The sequence below is a fragment of the Penicillium longicatenatum genome (genome assembly GCF_028827895.1).
Source record: "Penicillium longicatenatum strain IBT 33135 chromosome Unknown contig_7_segment0_segment0, whole genome shotgun sequence".
Lineage (NCBI taxonomy): Eukaryota > Fungi > Ascomycota > Eurotiomycetes > Eurotiales > Aspergillaceae > Penicillium > Penicillium longicatenatum.
The window spans coordinates 2,392,627-2,414,733 of NW_026643124.1; the positions used below are offsets into that span (position 1 = coordinate 2,392,627).

A 22,107-nucleotide genomic window follows, 5' to 3' on the forward strand; every position below is an offset into this window, starting at 1 on the left:
GTAAGTGTATTGTCAAGATGAATTCAATATAGTAGTTCTAGATAGGGCATAGCCAATACAACCGTGATATTTGTCACCGTACTGAGATACTGCCAAGAGTGTGGGTCAGGGGTAGACTATCCATTAACAGAGTTCGAGAGAGAATTGAAAAAAGTAGAGGTGAAACGGATTTTGAGCGCGTCTGTACCAAAGAATACTGTTTATAAGGATGAAAAGATTTCAAATGCAACAACTGAATGAAATTTGTATTTTACAGACATGATTCTAGGTATAGACGGGCCAAGAGTCGAGCAATAGCAAGACAGGTCGTATAAACCATGGTCGAGAACAAAGAATACTCATGCAAATAAGAAAAAAGGTGGTACAAAGGAAATCGGACGCTAGCTTCGGCGAACCAATGAACATAGGAAAAGCATGCCGTTCAACACCAGTATGCCCCGGGTGTAACCGAAGTCATCAAGTCATGAAAGGCATTTACTCGCCCTTAAGGCGCTCCTGGTGGACGGAGAAAGCATCCTCGAGGAAGTCCTGCTCCTCCTTCAAGTGGACGGCCTTGAGACCGGAGGCGACGGAGGCGCTAGGGGCACGACCAGCGTACAGGACGTGACGGCGGTTGTGGTGCTCAGTGGAGTTGAGCATGGTCTCAAGACGGGGCTGGGCGTAAGACCAGGGACCGGCGTTGAGGGGCTCCTCCTGACACCAGACGATGTCCTTGGCGTTGGGGTAGCTGTCAAGGTTCTCCTTGAGCTGAGCCCAGGGGAAGGGGTGCAGCTGCTCAACACGGGTGATGGCAGTGTTGCGGAGACCGTTGGCCTCACGGTGCTTGACCAGGGCGGCATAGACCTGTCCAGAGCACATGATGACACGCTCGATCTTCTCGGGGGCCTCGATGGCGTCGGTCTCGTGAGCGGGGTCACGGATGATCCACTGGAAGTGGGAGTCACCGGTGAAGGCCTCGATGTCAGAGCGAGCAATGGGGTGACGCAGGAGAGCCTTGGAGAAGAAGATGACCAAAGGCTTGCGGAACTGGCGCTGCATCTGGCGACGGAGGACGTGGAACAAGTTGGAGGGCTCGGTCATGTAAACAATCTGCATGTTGCAGTCCTGGTGCTGGCGGTCGAGCTTATTAGCAGAGGGGAACACGCGAGGCTCCTCATTACAAAGCTGCAACCAACGCTCCATACGACCGGAAGAGTGCTCAGGACCCTGGCCGTCGTAACCGTGGGGTAGAGAGACAACCAGGCCGGAACGCTGCAACCACTTGGATTCACCGGAGGCGATGAACTGATCAATGATGCACTGAGCGTTGTTGGCGAAGTCACCGAACTGGGCCTCCCACATGACGAGAGCCTCAGGGGAGGTCAGGGAGTAACCGTACTCGAAACCGAGACAGCCGAACTCGCTCAGAGAGGAGTTGGAAATAACGAAGCTACCCTGCTTGTCGCTGATGTGCTGCAGGGGAGTGTAGACGGCCTCGTTCTCCTGATCGTGCAGGACGGCGTGACGCTGAGAGAAGGTACCACGCTCAACATCCTGTCCGGAGACACGGACGTGGTAACCCTCGTTCACAAGGGAACCGAAGGCAAGAGCCTCGGCAGTAGCCCAGTCAATACCCTTACCCTCGTCAACAGCCTTCTTGCGGTTGGCCAAGATACGCTTCAGGTTCTTGTGGAGAGTGAAGCCATCGGGAGCACCGCTACCGCTGACCTTGTCGGCAATGGCGGACAAAGTGTTGGCGCCAACTGCGGTAGGGAGGTGGGGAAGGACCTCAGTGGCCAACTCCTTGGGGGTCTTGAAGTTGTTCCAGGCGGAGGTGAGCCACTCCTTGCCGGTGGGCTGGTAGTCCTTAGAGCGGTCGAAGCTGTCGTTCAACATGCCCCAAACCCACTTCTTGTGCTCATCAATGTCCTCCTTGGTAAAGGTACCCTCAGCAATCAGCTTGTCGACGTACTTGTCGAGCTGAGCCTGCTGCTCAGCAATGCGCTTGTACATGCGAGGCTGGGTGAATGAGGGCTGATCAGTCTCGTTGTGACCCTGCTTACGGTAGCAAACAATGTCAATGACAACGTCACGCTTGAACTCGGCACGCCAGTCAGCAGCGACCTGGCAAACGTAGTTGACGGCCTCGACGTCGTCGGCGTTCACGTGGAAGACGGGGGCATCGATGGCCTTAGCAATGTCCGAGCAGTAAGGGGTGGAACGGGCAAAGCGGGGGTCGGTGGTGAAACCAATCTGGTTATTCACGACGATGTGGATGGTACCACCAGTGGAATAGGCCGGCAGAGACTGGAATCCCATGGTCTCGTAGACGACACCCTGGGCGGCGAAGGCAGCATCACCGTGGAGCAGAACACCCATAGCGGTGTTGAACTCGGTCTCGTCATTGTTGTAGTGCTGGATGGCGCGAGCCTTACCCAGGACAACGGGGTCCTCGGCCTCCAAGTGAGAAGGGTTGGCAACCAGAGACAGCTGCACGCGCTTTCCGGAGGGAGTAGGGCGCTCGAAGTTCATGCCCAAGTGGTACTTGACATCACCGGAACCCTCATCGGAAGGCTCGGCAGAACCAGCGAACTCACTGAAGATGGACTCGTTGGGCTTGCGAACGACGTTGGACAGAACGTTCAGGCGACCACGGTGAGGCATACCAATGACAATGTCCTTAATGCCGTAGTCAACACTGCGGTCGATCAGAGCCTTCATACCAGGCACAAGGGTCTCACAACCCTCCAGACCGAAACGCTTGTCGTTGGGGAACTTAGTGGCCAGGAAAGACTCGAAGCTGGAACTCCAGATGAGACGGTCCAGGATGCGGCGCTTGTCGTCAACCGAGTAGCGGAAGGGCTCGGGGATCTCGAAACGGTCACGAATCCACTCGCAGGGCTTACGGTCGGGGATGTGAATGTACTCGACACCGTAGGAGCCGCAGTAGATCTTCTCGCAAGAGTCGATGATCTCGCGGAGAGTCATCTTCTTGCGGTCTTCAGTGACGAAACGGGGCAAGATACCGGGTCCAAGAGCGAACTCCTGGTCCAAGTCGCGCTCGGTGAAACCGTAGTGGTCGAGCTCAAGTTCCTTGGGCTTGTCATAACCGAAGGCCTCGGCCTCTCCGCGAATACCGAGAGGGTCGATCTTGGCCTTGTGGTGACCACGGGCCTGGTAGGCGCGCACAAGAAGCTGAACCTTCAAGTGGTTGGTGACATCGGTGCCACCGGCGAGGCCAGCGGCGGGCATATCCTGAGGTACACCGCCGGTGGGGGTGGGAACGAGAGTAGGGGGAGGAGTGAAGGCCTGGGACATAGGCATGGAGCCCTCCTCCATGTTCTTGAAGTAGGTCTGCCATGAGATGTGGACGCTGGACGGGTCACGCTTCCATGCCAGGTACATCTCATCAATGTAGTTGGCAGTGCTACCCGAGAGGAAAGAATCGTTGGAGTCCTAATTAGAAAGTCGCGCTGTCGCGTTAGTCAAAAAACTCGGTTGCGCTTCAATCGCGCATTCTTGAAATCTTCGTTTCGCTTTGGAATTTTTTTTTTCAAGGGCCGATTCAAGCTTACCACACCAGGTTTTGTCGCCTCAGAAGCATATTGGCGGGCACCGTTAACAACGGCAAGAGGACGACGAGCAGCAAGGCTGAAGCCAGGGTTTTTAGAGGCGTAGCGAGCGCTCGAGGTGAGGTTGAAGGACCTCCGAGAGGCCTTCAAGGCGGTATTCCTGAACATTGCGGGATTTGATTCCGACGAAGCCGGGACTGTTCAGAGAAAAAGGGGGAAAGGAGGAAAGCGAAACAGCTTAAGTCTCAGACTGAGCTGGAGTAGGGGCAATCTCAGACCGATCTACTAGTCACGCGCATGTTAGCCACCGAAGTTGACAGGCTGTTGTTCTCTGCCGAGAGTACCGACGGAGCAAAGGAAGCGACGGAAACACGTACAGGTAGGATTAATTTGCGCAAATTAGGTGTCGACTATTATTGCCGTAGCACCTATATAGAGTCTGAACTCATTAGATAGCAGAAACTCTGCTGAATAGAAGAACTGGGGTAAGAGGGTTTAGATTGGAGAAGAAGGGGAGCCAGCTAAACTCGGAGGAACCTGCTTGGAATGAGGCTGGTGCGCTGAGTCAGCCCGGCTCATTGCCGGTTTACGTTACTGAGACGCGGCGAGTCCGGTTTGTGAGCCACAGCGATCCACTGCCCGGCTAAGCATTTCGGTGTTTTGCGGGTGATTTCGGCCCAATCGTAGGCTGGTGGTTTACGATGACGGCAGTCAATGGTGATACAAATAGGAGCCTCGGCAGTTTATAGTCATGCTGAAAGCATCCAAATTTCATATATTAACATGAGTAGGCCACCTGGAAGGTGTATCAAAGAATAACGCCAACCAGAAACATACTCGGGTAAGTCATTACATCATAAGAGAGCGAAAAATAGCCAATCCATATGCAACGAGCGAGCCAAATGACTGGCGTTTATGTTCAATGGGAATGGGAAAGACAGGAAGAGCAAGTTTACAAGACGTTGAGGCGCTGAGTGCCGGAATTCGGCAATTCCTCCTCGATATCAGCGTAGATCGGGCCGTCAATTCCGCTATGCGGGAGATCGGCATCTTGCCGTCCAGTGACTTTGAGCGGTGAAGCCATATATGAAAGATGGTCGTCATGGTGATCGATCATGCCCGCTAAACCCTCCTCGGTAGAAGGCCTAGCCTCAGAAGGACTAGCAGCTTCCGAGGGTCCAGTAAAGCTACCGCGGTTTGAAGAGGTGAGGGTATGAGGCGGCGGACTTCCAGCGCTACTGCGAAGACTACCATTGCTTCCACCCCAAGCACCACGCCGCAGCTTTAGGAGAGCGCTCAGTGTCATCTCGTCGTCCAAGTTACCCATGTCGACCAGCTGGGCCAAGCCCGGGCTAGCAAGCGATGGATTCGAATGGGCGGCACCATGTGCCTTCAACGAAATGAGGGAGTTGCGGGTGCTCCATTCACTGCGTTCGGTGATCGGAGTCAAGCTGGGTTCCTGGAATTTCCCACGGCTGCTAAAGCTGCGGCTGATGCCTTCAACTCCTCGAGGGCCAAAATAACCCCCGTTCGTAAGTTCCGAAGTGCCATGCGCCTGGGCATAGAAGCCAAATTCTTGGCCGTAGAAGCCCTCATCGTCGTTTTCTAGCGCTTCGGCATTGGCTGCAGCCACGATTGGATCATCGTAGTATGCATCGTCATTATAGATATCGTCATCGAAGACATCATCAAAGCCCATCGTATCCGCTGCTTGGCTGAGGCGGCTGTCGTCCGAAACCAGCCCCGGTTGTGAATCGCCAGTATGCGATGTCTGCGGTATACTATCTTGACCCGTAGATCTCTCACCTGTGCTCAATGTGCGCCCGAATTGAACTTGGGCCACTGCTTCGTTGGCTGCGAATTCCAGGGCATTGTGTAATACCTCCAGGTTTTGCTCCGTGAGAACACCACCATGAGCTCGAGCAGGCCCCATGTTAGGTATTGGTTCACCAAGGGGCCCACGCTTAATGGGACCCATCTGGTATTCACTTGCCACGCTAGGCATGTGCTTAAGGCCCTGGATGGCATCTTCATCCAACAGCATGTCTTTCTCCAAGCGCTTATCTTCTTCAGGGATAACACTTTCAGATTCCTGGGTGGTCTCCTTATTGACCGTTTTTCGTTCGTATAAATGACTAGTTTCGTCATCGAAGATGGACTCGTCAAAACCGCCATCTTGGTCGTCAGCGTCAAGATCCCCAAATTCACCATCGTCGAAATACAAGTCGTCATCATCAACGATTGTCTGCATGTCGTCATCTTGGAGTTGCTGAGAATTCTCCATGATAGGTTGGCCTTGAGATACTTGATTCTCTTCATGCATCACTTTATCTTCACTAAAATACTGGTTGGTGGGGATCTCAGAAGGCGGCGCAGGTGTAATAGGGCTCGCAACGACAGGTGAAAGCCCAGGCGCGGCCCAAGACTTCAGGTCACCATTTATATTCTGAGGAACAGGAGGCGCGTAGTCTTCGTCGTAGTCAGCGCTGATTTCGGGGATCTCTTCTTCGAGGTCATCCATGTCATCCATCATGTCATGGTCGTATTCATCATCAAAGTCGTCAAAGTATCCATCATCCAGCTTTCGGGCAGCTTCTTTCGCTTTGTGCTTTTCTTCGAGGAGCTTCTCCTGTACGGAAGATTCAACACCCCCCATATCAAAGCTGAACCTTGAAGAAGCATTGCTTTTGAGGTGCTTAGGCAAACCTGCAGGATGCACCTTAGGGATGATATCTTGATCTTTTTGACTTGTGAGCGGGCTTCCCTTTGGTGGGTGAGTTTTATATTCTGGCGGGACCTCTGCAGGAAGCTCGACTAGGCCATCATCCCCAGGAAGTTCTACTGGGAGATTCTCATAATTGTCGCCAGTTCTTGGGTTTTGTTCCGGTGCCGTAGAGGGGAACTTTCGCGCAAAAACCGGGATTGACCTCTCGTATCCCGGTTGAGCTGGGTTCGTCAGCAGTGATGACTGGAGATAGCCCTTGTTTTCGACATGGAGCACATTCTGATCTTCCTCAAAATGCTCTCTGAATACAGGAGAGTGGTCGCTGTGTCGTTTGGACTTATCATTCCAAGGACTTGTATGGTTTTGCAGTGATGGATCCTGTGGATTGGGGTTTTTCCCATCGGCCGTAGTTGAATTGCCTGACACATTTCGTCGAGCCCGAGGAGCAGAAAAATCATGGACAATCTTTCCACGAATTCGGGGGTCATAATCATCCGGGATAGCAGGTATCAAGTTGGGCGCGTTCAGCTTAGCATCCTCGACGCGAGAGCTACCAATTTGCGAAGACCGACGACGCGCAAGAAGCGACATTGGGTTCAAAAGATGAAGCATTGCCTTGCCGGATTTGTGGTGCGCGTGCTCAACCGAGACTTCGCGGTCCGCAGTTCTTCTTGATAAAGCACCATCTTGCCTGACTTCCCTCTGAAATGTATGTGGCTTGTCCACCAGCACTTCCTCGGGTGAGGTTTTCAATCGGAATTGACTGGCCCCCAATCCCGCCGTGGACGACCGCTTCTGGTTCTCAACGGCCGGCGCCTGAAAATTCCTCAGCTGTTTCCCGAGAGAAAGGCGGAATGGCGAGGTAGGCTTGAAATTCGCCTCTGCATCGCCCTGGTCCGGCCGCAATCCTGTCACCTCAATTTGTGAATTGTTTGCTTGCGACGTAAAAGTTGATTCGGGGACGAGCTCTTCCGGACTCGAGTGAGGGCGATTGTCTCTCTCGACCGAGGAGGACGTAACAGCGAGACTAACGGAGGAGGACAGCGGCGCGGTGGAGGAGGTAAAGTTTAGCTTTGCGGCATCGTTCTCCAACGGCGAATCACTCCAGGGCGGGGCATCGTATGAAGGGTTGCTGTCGAATGCGCTCGTGAAGGTCGGAGTATCGGGGATCTCGGGGAGCCGTGGGGGGCTGAGTGGGTTTTCTCCTGCGCTGGGAGAGGCTGGTGACAGAGCTGGGAAAGAAGCTGGCGGCGTTGAGCGGCGATGGTCGCGCCGCCAGTATGAGAAAACTGTGGATGAGGGCATTCTGGTCGTGGGACCAGAGCCTGTGGCGGCGTTCTTATAAGCCGTGGTATGTTTTAGGGGGACTCTGGACTCCATCGCGGTCAAATGTACCTGTGGAGGGCTGGTGTTAGTGGAAAGGAGGGCTGGACTTCCAGTCTCACATACCAGGCGCTAGTGGGGCTTGCAACGGCCCACTCGGCGTTGAGCTTCACAGCGGCTAAGTAGTAGAGTGAAAGTAAATCGAGACAACTCCCTAATGGTCATTCCAAAGCAACAGAATCATAAATTATAAATTGAAGTGAAGGTGAGGAGTAAATGAAAGATCAAGACGTAAGCTCGGTTCCAAGGTTAGTCAAGTAGGGTTACACCAATCGAAAGCTTTCAGCTCGGGTCGATATTTACTTTCGCATTCGCCCTTGCATCCATCTGGTCATAGAACGTGGACTTCAGATCTTCATCAATTACCTCTACAACCATGCTGCAACCACGAGAAGGATTTTATCATGTCCCCCATCGGACTATTTGGCCAAAAGAAGCCGAATTTCTGTCGAGCTGGTATTTACATTTCACGCGACGATCTCGACCTCAATCCCATCATGCGATATCACATTTCGAACTATTCAGGCAAAGAACATTCTTTTGCCTGAGTTCCCCCCTTGCTCATTATGCGTTAGAGATTTCAAGCAGTCGTCTCAAGTAGACCGATGAAATCCATACTACCGCCAAAGCACTATTCTTGACTTCCAAGGCTAGTTCAAGCTAACCAGCATACTTCGCAAAGAACCGCGCAACATCGCTATGTATCGCGGGGTGAAAAAGCATAAGTACAAATACACACATCGCGAACCCCAGACATATTTCCATCATCAGGACATCAGCAAGCAATTTAAAAAACCCAATTCGACCTGACCACGAGAAGCTCTGCCATGCTCCGTAGATACTAATATCTTTATCCACTAAGTATCCCGAATCCCTCTGTACCGGTATCGTAGAGCCAGCCACTCGAACGAAAACAGCATACGAGGGTACCACAGCCCCAAAATAGAGAGCCGCAATCAATGCAGCAATCATTCCGAATTTCCAGCCATGATCGTACCCGACTTGGCCAATTTCGATGAACAATAAACGGCTAACGTAAAGGGAAAAGTAAAAGCAAGTGCCTGAGCAGATGCTATGAAGCAGTGCGGCTGGAAAGATCCTAAACCATATTGATGCACTGAAGATGCACCGGAAAGGCGATAACGTCTGGGTTCTCGAAAGTTTAGACAAGATAATATGCACATTGGCTACTTTAAGTGTCGAAAGGGGTAGCTCTGCCATGATGCTCAAAAGGAAGCAGTTTAGCAGACTTGAGCCCTTCACCGAGAACTGGGAAAGGATAGCAATCTTTGCTAAGCGATGAAAGATGAAAATTGGAAGACCGAGAAATGATTGCCGGAAGCTAAGTCGAGGAGTGCCTTTTTCTTCTCTTGGCAGAGCTGTAAGGGTTGCAGTGATGGTGCCATCCGTCAAGAACTTACATTAATCAGTATCGCCAGAAAAGGGAGTCGAAATTCCGGCTTGAACTCACGAAAGCACCAGCAACACCCATGGCCGATAGAATCAAGACTAGTGGCATATCCTGGGGTGGCCGCTCACTCCCAATTGGAATAGCATCATCCAGAACATCTAGTGATATTTCTGAAGACATCGGTAGCGACCAGATGGGTCAGATCAGCGTTTGAGTATTCTCGAGATGTTCAATTGGCGTAAAAGGATGTATAGCCCTGGCAGAGTCCTGAAAATCTTATGATTTTTTGGCCAAACGACAACGTACTTAATAAATAGTCGGTTTTTGAACAAGATAACACAGCTCGTGATTGTTAGCGTTACTTAGACTAGTCCAACCCATTGGGGGCCAAGCTTTCAAAAACATGTGGAGCATAGCCGCGTCATCTCACTTCTTGTCTCCATCCCTTACTATATATGGACATATGAGTGTTAAATGCCTCATAGGCATGATGATAGGTCGTGCCCAGGTGGGGTGGTGGAATATATTCTGACTGAACGGGCGTTCAATAGTGGTAAGTTTCATCAACAACTTGACTCCTACCCTTTATTGAGACTTCACACGCCAGACGTGTTCAATAGTGACCTAGACATACAAACCGGTAAAGACTAGCGAAAGATATATTGACAGGGTGCTTAGGCCTCGAGATAAAAGGTTGAAGTGACGTGGCCCAAAGGAGGAAAGTTAGCCCTATGAGGCTCTGAGAACAACGGCTTAGTCGGGCAAAGGACGTACTTTTTCATTGGGCACAATTTGGTCAAAATCATGGCAGTGAGCTACGCTAGCCAGCAGATGTAACCCTCCAATGTACGGTATCTTCGATGCTAGCTGATTACAATCGAGCGTGGGGTCATTAGACTCGTAAGTCAGTGGACTACCCATTCCATGCGGTCTGAGATGGTGTTTCCAACCTTAAAACTAAACCATACAAAATGGGTACCCGGTATTTGAAAATCCTGATAAATGACTGGATTCAATAGCTACATGAATATGCAAAAACAAGTTCTAAAATGCTGCCCGATAAGAATGCGGGTGAGACCAAATCGCCTCGATAGATCATACAAAATGCGCTACTTTACATGGATTTTCCTCCAAAGCAAGAAAAAAAGAACGAAAAGAGGATAGAAAAAGCTCAAGAGTACACCCAGAACGACGACGCTATGATGATGCAATTAAAAATAGGAATCAAGTGAGAAGGAAAGGAAAAGGCTTAGCGAATGCTTTGCCGCCATCGGTCAATGACATCCCGCTGATTGGGATCAACAGGCTGGCGGGTCATGGTCGGCCCGCACGCATTAGGCATTGGGTAACCCATGTTATGCATGGCGATCATGGTGTTATTATAGCCATAGGGAGGTGGGTAGCCCGGTCCATAGCTGTACGGTGGTGGGGGTGGCTGACTCGCTGGGTTTGCATGTGTTGGGTACCCCATGCTGGTCGGGAACTGCTGCAGGGACATGCGGCTTCCGTATTGCTGCATCGGTTTGGGTTGCTGGAATACGTCGTGAGAGGACTTGCGGACTACATGTGACGGCCGGACTTGAGGCAGGGCAGCCATGCTTCTTCGCTCCCGTGGATTCTTTGCGAGGCCAGGCTGAGCACCGCTTTGCTTCTGTAGACGGATACGCCGCTGTGCGAGAGTCTCCTCCTCCGGTGGCTGTTGAGGGGCTGATGCAGTTTCTGTGGCATGGTTTGAACCGAGGCGATTGTCAAATTCAGCGAGAAGATTATTAGAGAACTCGGATTCCGCTGGATTTTGTCCTTTCAATCGTCTCAGGCGCTCGGCTAGAGTCTCACCGTCCTCTGCCGCATCGTCCTCTGTGGCGGGCTCCCGTGCAGGTTGCGGCTTCTCAACGGCATAAACTGTGACAGGTCGTTTTTCAGGAATTGGTTCCCCCCTCAGCCGAGCACGACGTGTACTTAAGGGCTCATGTTCCTCAACATGGTGTTTCTCCATCAGACCGCGTGGTTGATTCGGATCATCCCCATTTACCTGTTCGGGATATAACATTGCAAGAGGAACGTCATCATCGTCAGCAGCATGGCGATTACCCCAGGCTAATGTTACTGGCCGGCGTCGTCTCTTCTCGCTCTGTTTCTGAGCCATCGCATCTAACTCCAACAGCGTGTTCTGCATACCAGGCGTATATTGAGGGACTACTGTACGTCTTCGCTGCGCAAGCTCGTGCTTCCGCAGCTCCAATTCCGCTAGTAAGGTGTTGGGCGGTCCCACGTAGTCCGACTCCTCGTCATCATCCTCACTCTCTGTCGAGTGCTCATCACCTTCATTCTCTGACACATCTGAGCCCTCGGAGTCATTCTGAGGATGACCGCTCTCCGGTGCTTCCTGTTGCAATCCGCTGTCAGAATGGGCTGAGCCATCTGACGCAATCTCTGTATTGGTGCTCTGCTGCTGCCCCATTGGGAACTGAGAGTTTCGATCTGACTTTTGTTTTCGAAGGGTCTTCCGCTCCTGCCCATAAACGTATGATCCAACGTGACCCGCGTAAGGATGATCTGTGAAAGCCGAGACAGGCGCATGTGCCGAAGCGTCGAGGATGCTATCAAGCGTTGCAACCGCCGACTCCTGCTTAACTTCCAGCTCGAGCGTAGTACTAGGTGGATCAAAGAAGACGCTTGCCCGAAGTTGCTGAGGCAGTTGTGATTGCCTTTTGTCTTTCTGACCGTCGGTCGCTCCTTCCTCGCCAAACTTCGCTTTCCTATCCTCGGCCGCGATGGCAGTCAATATCTGCGTACGGCGTTTCTCACGCTCGGCAATTGGTGGCCTACGAGACAGTTTTGGTGGAAGGTTCAACATGCGCGGGACCGGCGCAGGATAGTAAACCATGTTCTGGTCAGCCTGGGCCTCCTTGTACAATTCCGGCTTGCTGGCCAGAGGCGGCTGACTTATTGACATCTGACGTCCGGGATCGGCGGGATCCAGGGGGCAAAATGGACGCCATCGAAGTCGGTAAACAGTGTCCGCGCTTGCTGGAAAGTATCTCCCGATGCAGCCGTGTCGGGTCGCTCGATCTCCTCTGCGGCCACGGGAGTCGCTGGACCATCATACTGACCGTAGAAGCGCCCGGTGCTCTTGGTATGAAGGGGGAATTGTGGGGCGATCGGAAGGGTCGTGGGGAATTGATCTAGAAAGTGACCTTCGTCGTCATGGGCGGGTTCCGCAACCTGAGCCAGGCAGGATCCACTGGAGAGGGAGCGTTGGCGTGTGGATCGAGATCGGGTTGAGCCATGAGGGGATCTGGTAAGGCTTGCGCCCGGGGAGAATGCACCATTCCGCATGATTACGGAATTGGAAGCCGAGCTGTAGGATCGACGCTTTTGCTCCTGGTCGAGTTTGCGGATCTCACTAGCTATATCGGCGGTACTGGAACTCAGACGTTCTGCACTTTGTTCCAGTCGCTCTACATTGCCCGCATAGGCACCTTGTAGCGATTGCAGATCCGGGGTCGGGTGACTGAGAGGAATGGGGATGTCGCTGGAGGCACTTCGTAAGGGAGGATCGGGGGAGGAATGTCGCGCGACCGCCGTGTTAAGTGGAGGAATGGGGGGATGTTTGGGGGAAGGATCGGCGTCGTAGTCATCGGCCTCGACTACATCGTAGTTGGAGGAAGTCATGGAGCGGTAAATAGCGCCTAACTGGGACTCGGGGCCGGCAGTTTTAGCGGGTTCTAGGCGAGTTGTTCGGTCGACCACCCGTTGGAAGCCGGAAGGTGACGGATTGCGTGAGAGATCCGACTCGGATTCAGAGGCCACCTCGACCTGGGCGACAGCATTATAGGCCATGATCACGTCGCACATTCAGGTCCGGTCCGATTCAGAAGAGATCAAAAGGAGTGGACCATTAGGTGAAAGGGTCACAATCTAAGAAACAGATCCGGACAGGGACCGAATGCGGGTTTCATCTGTGTCACCTCTCTGATCCTCTATCTCTCTTCACCACTGAAAGTACTTCAGCACTTCCAAGCGAGAAGCTGGGAACAGTTTTGGAGGTTGGATTTGAAGCTTGGGCTAATTTTGGAAATGTGTCACACAAAGCCCCATGGGCGGGCCCCCCCTTTCCATGGGCCTTTCTATATACACCCTGAGACAAAATCGAAATCAAGGAACCAACAAAAAGGCAACTCAGCCAAGAACCAGTAGCATCACATCATGTCTCGGACCTTCTCCACGTAAAAAAGACTTGGTTCGAGACATCTGCAGCCCCGACGAAGTGGGGAAAAGCGCACGGTCTGGCCCGAATGCCCACTTTTTTCTGGAATTTTCATCTACGGACAAACATTGGAACTGGGGATGATGGAGTTGCTGTGAATGTGATTCGGCAGTTGCGCTTCAACGATATCAAAGACGCTATATTAGACCAGGAAATCTGTGGAGGATTACGCGTTGCTGCGGTCATGATGTGATCATGTGCAATTAATACTTCGTAGAACATATTTGATATCCAATGGCGCGGCGGAGATAAGGATTACTTGGCAAAAAGGCAATTTGATTTCGGGGCTATCTAGTACATAGTACAACGGGGAAGAGAAAGCCTAAATTAAAATGAGATAGGAAGAGGACAAAGCAAGGAGATGCAGGATGCAGACTGATACAAAGGAAAACGGAACGTCCATGGGACTTAGGAACGGGAATTCACGTTACTCAAGGGTTGACAAAAGTCAAGAAGTCCAAGGAGAGATCAGTGAAGAAACTGGCTCCAGCAACAGTCTCAGGGTGGCCAGTTTCGGTTACATTGCAGAAATCAATGAAGTTTCCAGCGGCCTTGTTCTTCTTCTCGATAAGAGTGGCGTACTCGGATAAGAGACAGCTCTTACCGGGACCATTCTTGCAGCTGGAAATCGGGTAGACAGCATCGTTGAACAACACCCGAAGATAGGTCTCGTTGGAAGTCTTGTGTCCCGATTGGACTTCACAATTCAGGGCCTCAAAGGCAACGGTACCGCGCATGGTGATAAAGTGGCCCACATTGTACAGGTGATTAGCAGGGATGTGGGTATCGGAAAGAGGGGCCTCGTTATCGAAGATGCCCATAGCAGCAGTCATCTCGGCAATCTGGTTATCGTTCAGGAAAGCCATGATCAGGTTAGGGACCGTGAAGCTCTCGCCATCCGCACCGGTACCAGTCTGGCCGGGACCCTTACCGAGCAGAGTCACCAGGCTGTTGAGGAAAGGCAAGAAAAGAATGGGGGCGGGCCCATCAGCACCAGGGCCCACGCTGTAGTAGTAGCTCAGATCCTGCGAGTAGGCGTAGTTGCGCAGCTCGTCGGCGGTGAACACATTGCACCAGGGGCTAAGATTACCGGTGATCTGACTCTCATATCCACACAGGTAGGGGAAGAAGAGGATGTCGGTCTCGTCGAAAGTCAGATTGCCGCTGACCAGTGAGTTGAGGCGCTTGAGGGCCTTGGGTGCCCAGGTGGCATCAACTGATAAATGTTTAGCTGGCGGGGAGTATGGTCGTATCTTCTGAACTTACAGTCGGTAACATTGTTGCCTCCGCTGGAAGTGGATGCAAAAAGTGGGCAAGAGTCAGATGGGCCCAGGGAGTTACCAATGGCGCTGACAGAGCCAGTGGAGTTCACGCTGACCACCGAGCCGTAGGTATCGGCATACTCGTACAGGTAGCCATTGACGAAGGCACGAGCAGTCTGAACAACTCGAGACTCGTTGATTGGATTCTTGTACTGGTTAGCCCACACGTAGAATGGGTTACCATCCTCGTAGAAATCGGGATCTGGTTTACATGGTCAGCGTCGAAAAACAAAATAAGGGCTGAATGACTTACAGCGAGCTCTGAGCTGGTATCCGAGATCGGTGGCCTATCATTCGTGAGAATATTGTCTTCAAACCCGAGGAAACATAGAAACATACCTCTTTCCAACCCGTCATAGACTCCTGGGCAATTTGCAGGGTCGGGTTGGTCAACACTGGACTCCATTCTGAAATGAAAGAGAGTTCTCCGCGAGCTTTAAAGCCTTCACCCTTGACGGCAGTTTGAATCTTGCAAAAAAATTAATACGAGGTATAAAAACGCAACAGCAATCACTGACCTTCTCCTGAATACCAACCCAGGAGTTGTAAGAACCAGTATCAGGGAATCTACAGAACCACATCAGTCAAAACGCCTTTCATCCAACAAAAAGAGTATAGCTCACCGGCTTCCATGTCTCACAATATAGGCAGCCTGTTGAACGGTGCACTTGTCAGGCACACTGTTATCAACACCATTGACATTGGGACCTGCCAAATCAGCAAAGTGTCGAATCACGATCCAATAAAAACTAACCAGCATAATACGGAGTATTTCCTCCAGAGTAAATCAATGGGTTCTGAACATTATCACCCTTGGGGAACACAATGTCATTGGTCGGGGCCAGCACCGCAGCGTGGCTGGTAGCCGCCAACAGCAACGAAGAAACCACACTCTTAACGGAATATGCCATTTCGTAGGATCCGATTCGCCTCTTAGTGAAATGACCATTTCATCTGAACGCGATGCAAGCCTTATATGTAACTCAAGACGCCGAGGCCGCCTAGGACCTGCTTTAGTCGCCGGCTAAGTCGGTATTAGCGTCAACGGACCAGTCAGGTCATGCAAGCCTATTGCCGACCCACGTGTCAAGCCGAGTAATTAACCGAGATGAATTTGATTAAATTACTCTCTTGGTATTTCTATTGCATATTCAATTTTCTTCTCCAGGAACCAAGTCCGACTTTAATCTGATCAGGCAGGGATCGCAAACCAATGACTGATTTTACTATGGAACGTGTATGGAAGCATTCGGGCGGAAATGCAGCCTTAAAATTGCCGACGGTATGCCGACGGATTCTCAATCTACCATCTATCAAACTATAGGTTCTTACTCTACACCACAGTGGAGTTCACGGTGGTAGCCAAGAAGCTGGTTCCCAACTTAGCGTCGGCGGCGGTTTTTAGGGATGACACAGTGCTCTCGAAGTTCGAGAACATCTTTCCAATGACTGATTCTCCACACGCGCTTTCCTCGTGTGAGCTGCTCGAGGTGGAACGCTTCGCCTTCTTGAAGCTGATCCCAGGAGTGATCTCAACACAGTTGTACTGCGCTTCAGCGGCGCGGAGCTGGCAAACCTCCTCGGTCTTGCAGGTACCTGTGCAGGATGAAACATCCCATCCGCGAGACTTGCGAGCAATGTAGTCCTGGAAGACGGAATCGTCGCTCTCAAACAGGGCAGTGACGTTGTGCCAGAACGCCGGAGTCAGCTCGGCGGCGCTATCGGTGACAGGGGGGCTGAGGAGGGAGCCGTATGCCTCTTTAGCCGAGTAGTACTTCTCCCAAGTGGGCTTGGTCTGATATGTGGAGCTCGACATGTTGGCGAAGTAAACTTGGAAATCCAGGATACCGAACGTGACCGGGTCAACCGAGTAGACTCTAAAAGTGGGATTTCCAGATGTCGGAGTCAGAGCAGGAGCAATGTAGGACATCATGGTGGCCGTGTCGGCGGTGGGATTGGAGTAGTCCGAGTAGGCGATTTCGAACTCGTCCTTGTGGGTGTGGCCGTAGAATACAGCTGCGATTGTGGCGTCATATCGCTGAATGATCTGGTTGAAGTAGTTCGACCCGTCGTGGAAAGTATCGCCGGAGCCCATTGGCATGTGGCCCATGAGCCAGACTCGCTCGCCTGCGGTTTCAGCAGCATCGAGTTCATCCACAATCCAGGCCAGCTGACTATTGGGGTCGGTCTGCATGGTCTTCTCGTACAGCCAGAAATTCTCCTTGTAGTAAAAGTTGGTGTTGAAGGAGATAATCCGAAGATTGCCACCGGAGTACTTCACAGAGTAGGAACCATAGTCATCTGCGGTAGTTGCAGCTGTGGAACCAATCCACTGCTTCCAGTCGGATGACAGAGTATCGTATGCCCACTGGCTGGAGATGGTAGTATCGATGTCGGACGGGGGGAAAGAATTGACTGGAGCAACGTCGTGGTTTCCAATGACACCGTAGATTTGGTTGAAGTAGCTGGCCATGCGCGTGTTATAGGCATCATTCAGGTCATTGGTCACCTCAGTCTCATTAACGAGCCAAACTGCTCCCTCAACGACATCGCCAGTGAAAATGGTGAATGCCGCATCCGGAATAAGAGTTTGGATAGCTTCATACATGCTCTCTTCCAGGTCCAGAGGAGCATCGCAATTGTGGTTTCCATATTCACCAGCTGGGTAACTTGTGTTTCCAGGGGCATCGGCTGCGGTATACGGACGGCAGCAAATGTTTTTGGTGCAGTTGTAACTATCATCTCTTATCAGTATCCCCGGGGAGGATATTCAGGGAGGTAAGCACAAACTTCGCGCCCTCCTCGTAGGAGAGATCCACATGAATATCACTGATGTGAACAACTTGGATAGGAGTCTCGCCACTGGATGTCGGTCGAGAAGCATTGGCGGGCTTAGAAGAGGGGAAGTCGACCGTATAATCAGTAATCGCGGGGTAATCACAAAGACCAAAGATCGTGGTGCAGAAGAGGGTTGCGGTGTGAGACGGAACATCCATGTTTCGAAGGTCATGGGCCAAGATGGGTCCCTCGCGAGCAATCGCGCCCTCGCATACATCGTCATCGTCGATCTATATTGGATGTTAGCGGACATTTACTCATCAGTGGGGACAACTTACACCGGCCAGAATGCAGACATCTGTGATGACATCCACGAAGTCATCGTTACCGAGATGCGCGAGAGCCTGCAGAATCACCAGCAAGGCCTATATCACGTATATATGGTTAGTATGCAATATTCGGAAATCAATTCACGAGAAGCACTTACCTCACACCCGGCACAGGTAACGGCATCCTCAATATCAGTAAAGATTTCGGCGACAGTAGTTCTCTTAGCAAGCGATTTGCCTGGTACAGCAAATGCAGCACCGACGAGGTTTGCAAAGGTAAGCCACCGAGAAAGAATCATTGTGAAGATCAATGCTCAAGTCAGGGAGAATGATCGGCTGTTACCTGCATAGATCGGCCCAAGCCCCTTTTTATATGTATTTGGCTGTATACTTCGGTGATGTCCACTTCAGGAAAGTTTCAACAATTGATTTCTCACCGTGCAGAGGTGAAAATCGATCATATCGTAGCCTTGGACTAGGCTCGGATTCCGAAGGAAATCATTTTTTGGCGCCAGGCACGTTTTTCTCATTGAGGCAGTGATTGACTGACTATAAGCGAAGCGAACTCCGTCGCGACGCATCACGTCACTGCGCAGGTTGAGTTCGAAGCCGATTGGTTGGCGAATATCTAGCCGATGCTTAGCTTCATATAGATTCTCCGGGGGCGCAGGTCATCCCACTGGTCACTGCATTAGCATGGCGCTAAAGGACAATCTATTTCCTGAAGAACATTTGAACTGGGAACGTGCCAAGTGCCCACGGGGGAATAACCCTTTTAGATCAGCTGTCTCATCCTTGCAAGGCTTTCATCTCCTCGAAGTGGTGGAACTATGCTGATCATTTTCTTGTTTGGCAGTTTCAAGGTATTCCAAGGCGGTACTCTGTACTTTGGTCCCGGTCCTGGGACGCTCAGGGGTTCAAATCAAGCAATCCGCTAAGGCAGCCTTTCGGGCTTTAGATGCGGCCGTTTGGATTCTCAGTTTTGTCAATTGCATGTCCGATAGGATCGGCACTTAGGCAGAGCATAGGGGTTTTTTTGTAGCTGCGATTGGTGTGTAATCACCAAGGCTTAGCACTTCTCCAAGGCCGCCCGTGCGAAACTTGCAGCTCTGCGACCTAGACAATGATCTTTTTCTGGGATATGGGCCTGTCACATGGAGTTGTTGAAATTGGTATCATTTCGACCGGCCTGTCAGATAGATGACAGGGAACAGCTCGCTGTACGACTACATTGTCCATATATGTAGCCCAATAGCGATGCAGATTATATCCAAATCCGGACATGGTGTAGTTGGCTATCGCATCTGACTGTAATTGAGTTATAGTTTATCAGAAAGTCCGCGGTTCGATTCCGCGTGTCCGGATAACTTTTTGCTCTTTTCGTTAAAAAAGATCACAGGCATTCACATACCTCTGTTTTATTTTTGACGAGTTTGAATGCTATCAGTTTTCATCCTGGTGAGCTGCCCAGGTGCCCAGGTGTGTCGTGTCTCGGGTTTCCTTCAAAGTCTCAACTTTTGAAGCCTTCCAGGGCTGTTTCACCTGAGGTTGTAGCCCTCGATTGGCCCGCGGCAACGAAAAATATATCTCGGCCCTAACACACTTGAGTGTTGCCCATCTGGAAATATTTGAGCACTCAACCTGTGGACATCCACCTGGAAGGCGCATTCCAAATGAATCTACCGACAGGTCGTTAAGGATTTCAGATTCCTAGGCCCACCATGAAGAATCTTTCAGAGGCGTTCATATAGATCGGAGTCATGAGCTCGGGAGAAGTTTACAAGCATCTGCCCGAGCTAAGGGTTGGAAAGCCATTTACGATTACACTGCTATTACAATAATTAAATGATGATGTTGAATTAGACTTTTCTTCCAAGGTTCTCATTGTCTAGCTACCCTTTCGCTATAACTGGTTAGTATGGTAACCCCACCAGGGCATCAAGGAACTACATAGAAACATTTTAGCTTTATTATAAGAAGAAAGATCATATGTGCACTAACCGCATGAGTAAAGAATTAATACATTATTCACAATAGGCAGAGGGAGGAGGAGATAAAAAGGTTAAAGTACGTGGTGGTGAGCGTAGAAAGTAGTTGCGTCGGAGATTTCCACCTTAAAAGTTACTGTGAAAGAAAAGTGGAAATCTATCTGAATAGGGTGTTTTTTTTTGTTGAATCATCTACCCAGCGGGAGCCTTTCTTTCTACAAATCAAATGGCCCAATTTGTTGAGAATTGTTAGGCACATTTCCACTAACGAGTGCTATCAGCGATCGTTTTCATGAACTACAAAAGTTAGGGTTTATAATTTTAAAAATAAAGATGTTAATTATTAAATCCGGACATGGTGTAGTTGGCTATCGCATCTGACTGTAATAGAATTTCAGTTCATCAGAAAGTCCGCGGTTCGATTCCGCGTGTCCGGATAACTTTTTTTTGTCTTTTTACCTTCCCGGTCATTTAGTCAGAATCATGCAGCGAGAGATTCTAGACCAAGATTCCACCTGATACAGAAATGCGAAGCGATCCCACTAAATCAAGTGGCGATTTAGCTGTATCAGGTCTTCCGCTTGGTATTTTCTTTTGATGCCTATAGAACTGTATTGGCTAACTAGAGGTCATTTAATAAATGTCATACTTTCTGCACTGCCTAACTTTCTCCAGTGTTACAATAGCTGTTTTCGATAATGAAAGCGATTGATTCAAAGTAAACGGTCGCTGATGTTTCGACATTCAGGAGTTGTCCAGCCATAAAATCCTAAGGATTCAAAAAATAATAAGAAACCGAAATCCAAATATGAATCCAGTTATGATGGTTCCAGAGGGGGTCGAACCCTCGACTTTGGCGTTATTAGCACCACACTCTAACCAACTGAGTTATGGAACCCACTTGATATCAACGCCTTGAAAATCCGATTCCAGTCCCGGTTGCATCCAGTAAAGTTAGTAAGCTATTTTGGCAAATGTAGGGAGCTTCTATATGTAGCAACTGGAATACTGAAATTCCTTCGCGTACTAGTTTTCATTGCACGAGTATAGAAATGCTTTGATATTACTTGATCAAGTATCGTGAATCCCCCAGATGATACGCTTGCTACAGAAGGCGGATTTGGCAGTTTGTGTTGTAAAGATCGTTTCTTATTACTGTCCTTATTATAAGTAAGCTCGTTTTTACCATGACTTGATGACCACATGTGATTGATAATGGGGAATCGAATATCTCTTCATGGACGAAGATGGTGCTACTGAGCTTAGTACACTCCCTTGAGCATAATTCTGGCCTCGGTGCTCTAGAACAGCGAACCACGAACCACCGAGATCCACTGCCTACCTCAGCAGCCAGAGACGCTAGCTGGCGTCGCGCTTCCGGCGACAACTCGACAAAATACCTTCAAAGACCAATAACAGAGAAACTTACTATAGATCCAAAGGCGAATAGAGCAAGCAATCAAGAGATTTTCTCCTTGATAAAAATGCCATCAACTAGTCAATTGACGTTAAAAACTGAGAGACTACTTGGAATGTGTTGCAAGACAATTACTTAGTGTTGACGCATGTATTTGAAGAAATTCTGACGAAGGGGAATCCTTCCACGCAATTATATTTCATCACTTCAAGCAAGTCTGGAAGAAATCCCAGTCCTTTTAAGGAAGATTTTAGAAGACCCACAGTGAGCTGTCACAAAAATTTATTACCAGACTTCCATATTTAGTTTGGTGTTGTGAAGGTTCTGGACTATGTAGCCCGCTTGCCGACTATGTTACATGACGCCTGAAAAGCTTGGAAGCTTGGAAGCTTGTCATACCAGCCCGGAGATACAAATTATTCGCTGAGCTAGAAGATTTCGATGGCTTAAATTGTGATTCGATAATGGATATGATATAATAATGCAAAGATTTATGTTATCTGTGTTCTTTGTTGGGCTCTTTGACCTGCATCATAGGTGGATTGTGTACGGGAGTAAGGAGCACGTAGGGACAATCTAGATTTTTTCTAATGTCTTGGTTGGCATTGATAATGCTAAAGACTGACGTGGATATCATTAAATCCGGACATGGTGTAGTTGGCTATCGCATCTGACTGTAATAGAATTTCAGTTCATCAGAAAGTCCGCGGTTCGATTCCGCGTGTCCGGATAGCTTTTTTTGTCCTTTCTTCTTGCACTTCATCCACATCACTTATCCTGTTAAGAGTGTCTTTTATGAAGAGAATCTCTTAACCCAATAATCAACTTGTACATTTTTCAATAAGAATTCAGGAAGCCACAACCACCAAAAAGTCTGGAATTAGATATACCAATTAGCCTTATTAGGCTAGCCAGCTTTGACATTCGTGAATT

General features: G+C 50.1%; 5 protein-coding genes across 5 annotated transcripts; all 5 read right to left on the reverse strand.

Annotated features, from left to right (window-relative positions):
- Nucleotides 1-474: 474 nt before the first annotated feature.
- kgd1 (alpha-ketoglutarate dehydrogenase KGD1) lies at nt 475-3,719 on the reverse strand (the record flags this gene model as incomplete). Its single annotated transcript, XM_057121545.1, has 2 exons — nt 475-3,435; nt 3,555-3,719. 2 exons carry the CDS (start codon nt 3,717-3,719, stop codon nt 475-477), a joined length of 3,126 nt encoding a protein of 1,041 aa, XP_056967299.1.
- A 784-nt stretch (nt 3,720-4,503) lies between these two features.
- Nucleotides 4,504-7,656, reverse strand: N7484_011159 (uncharacterized protein; the record flags this gene model as incomplete). The annotated part of the gene is made up of 1 exon (XM_057121546.1): nt 4,504-7,656. The coding sequence occupies one exon, from the start codon at nt 7,654-7,656 to the stop codon at nt 4,504-4,506; it is 3,153 nt and encodes a 1,050-aa protein (XP_056967300.1).
- Nucleotides 7,657-10,319: 2,663 nt separating this feature from the next.
- On the reverse strand, nt 10,320-12,913 carry N7484_011160 (uncharacterized protein; the record flags this gene model as incomplete). Its single annotated transcript, XM_057121547.1, has 2 exons — nt 10,320-12,011; nt 12,032-12,913. The coding sequence occupies 2 exons, from the start codon at nt 12,911-12,913 to the stop codon at nt 10,320-10,322; spliced, it is 2,574 nt and encodes an 857-aa protein (XP_056967301.1).
- An 858-nt stretch (nt 12,914-13,771) lies between these two features.
- On the reverse strand, nt 13,772-15,573 carry N7484_011161 (phosphoglycerate mutase-like protein; the record flags this gene model as incomplete). Its single annotated transcript, XM_057121548.1, has 7 exons — nt 13,772-14,556; nt 14,607-14,864; nt 14,916-14,949; nt 15,002-15,130; nt 15,181-15,229; nt 15,286-15,370; nt 15,417-15,573. 7 exons carry the CDS (start codon nt 15,571-15,573, stop codon nt 13,772-13,774), a joined length of 1,497 nt encoding a protein of 498 aa, XP_056967302.1.
- A 422-nt stretch (nt 15,574-15,995) lies between these two features.
- On the reverse strand, nt 15,996-18,068 carry N7484_011162 (acid sphingomyelinase family protein; the record flags this gene model as incomplete). Its single annotated transcript, XM_057121549.1, has 4 exons — nt 15,996-17,397; nt 17,453-17,730; nt 17,779-17,865; nt 17,928-18,068. 4 exons carry the CDS (start codon nt 18,066-18,068, stop codon nt 15,996-15,998), a joined length of 1,908 nt encoding a protein of 635 aa, XP_056967303.1.
- Between the last annotated feature and the right edge of the window lie 4,039 nt (nt 18,069-22,107).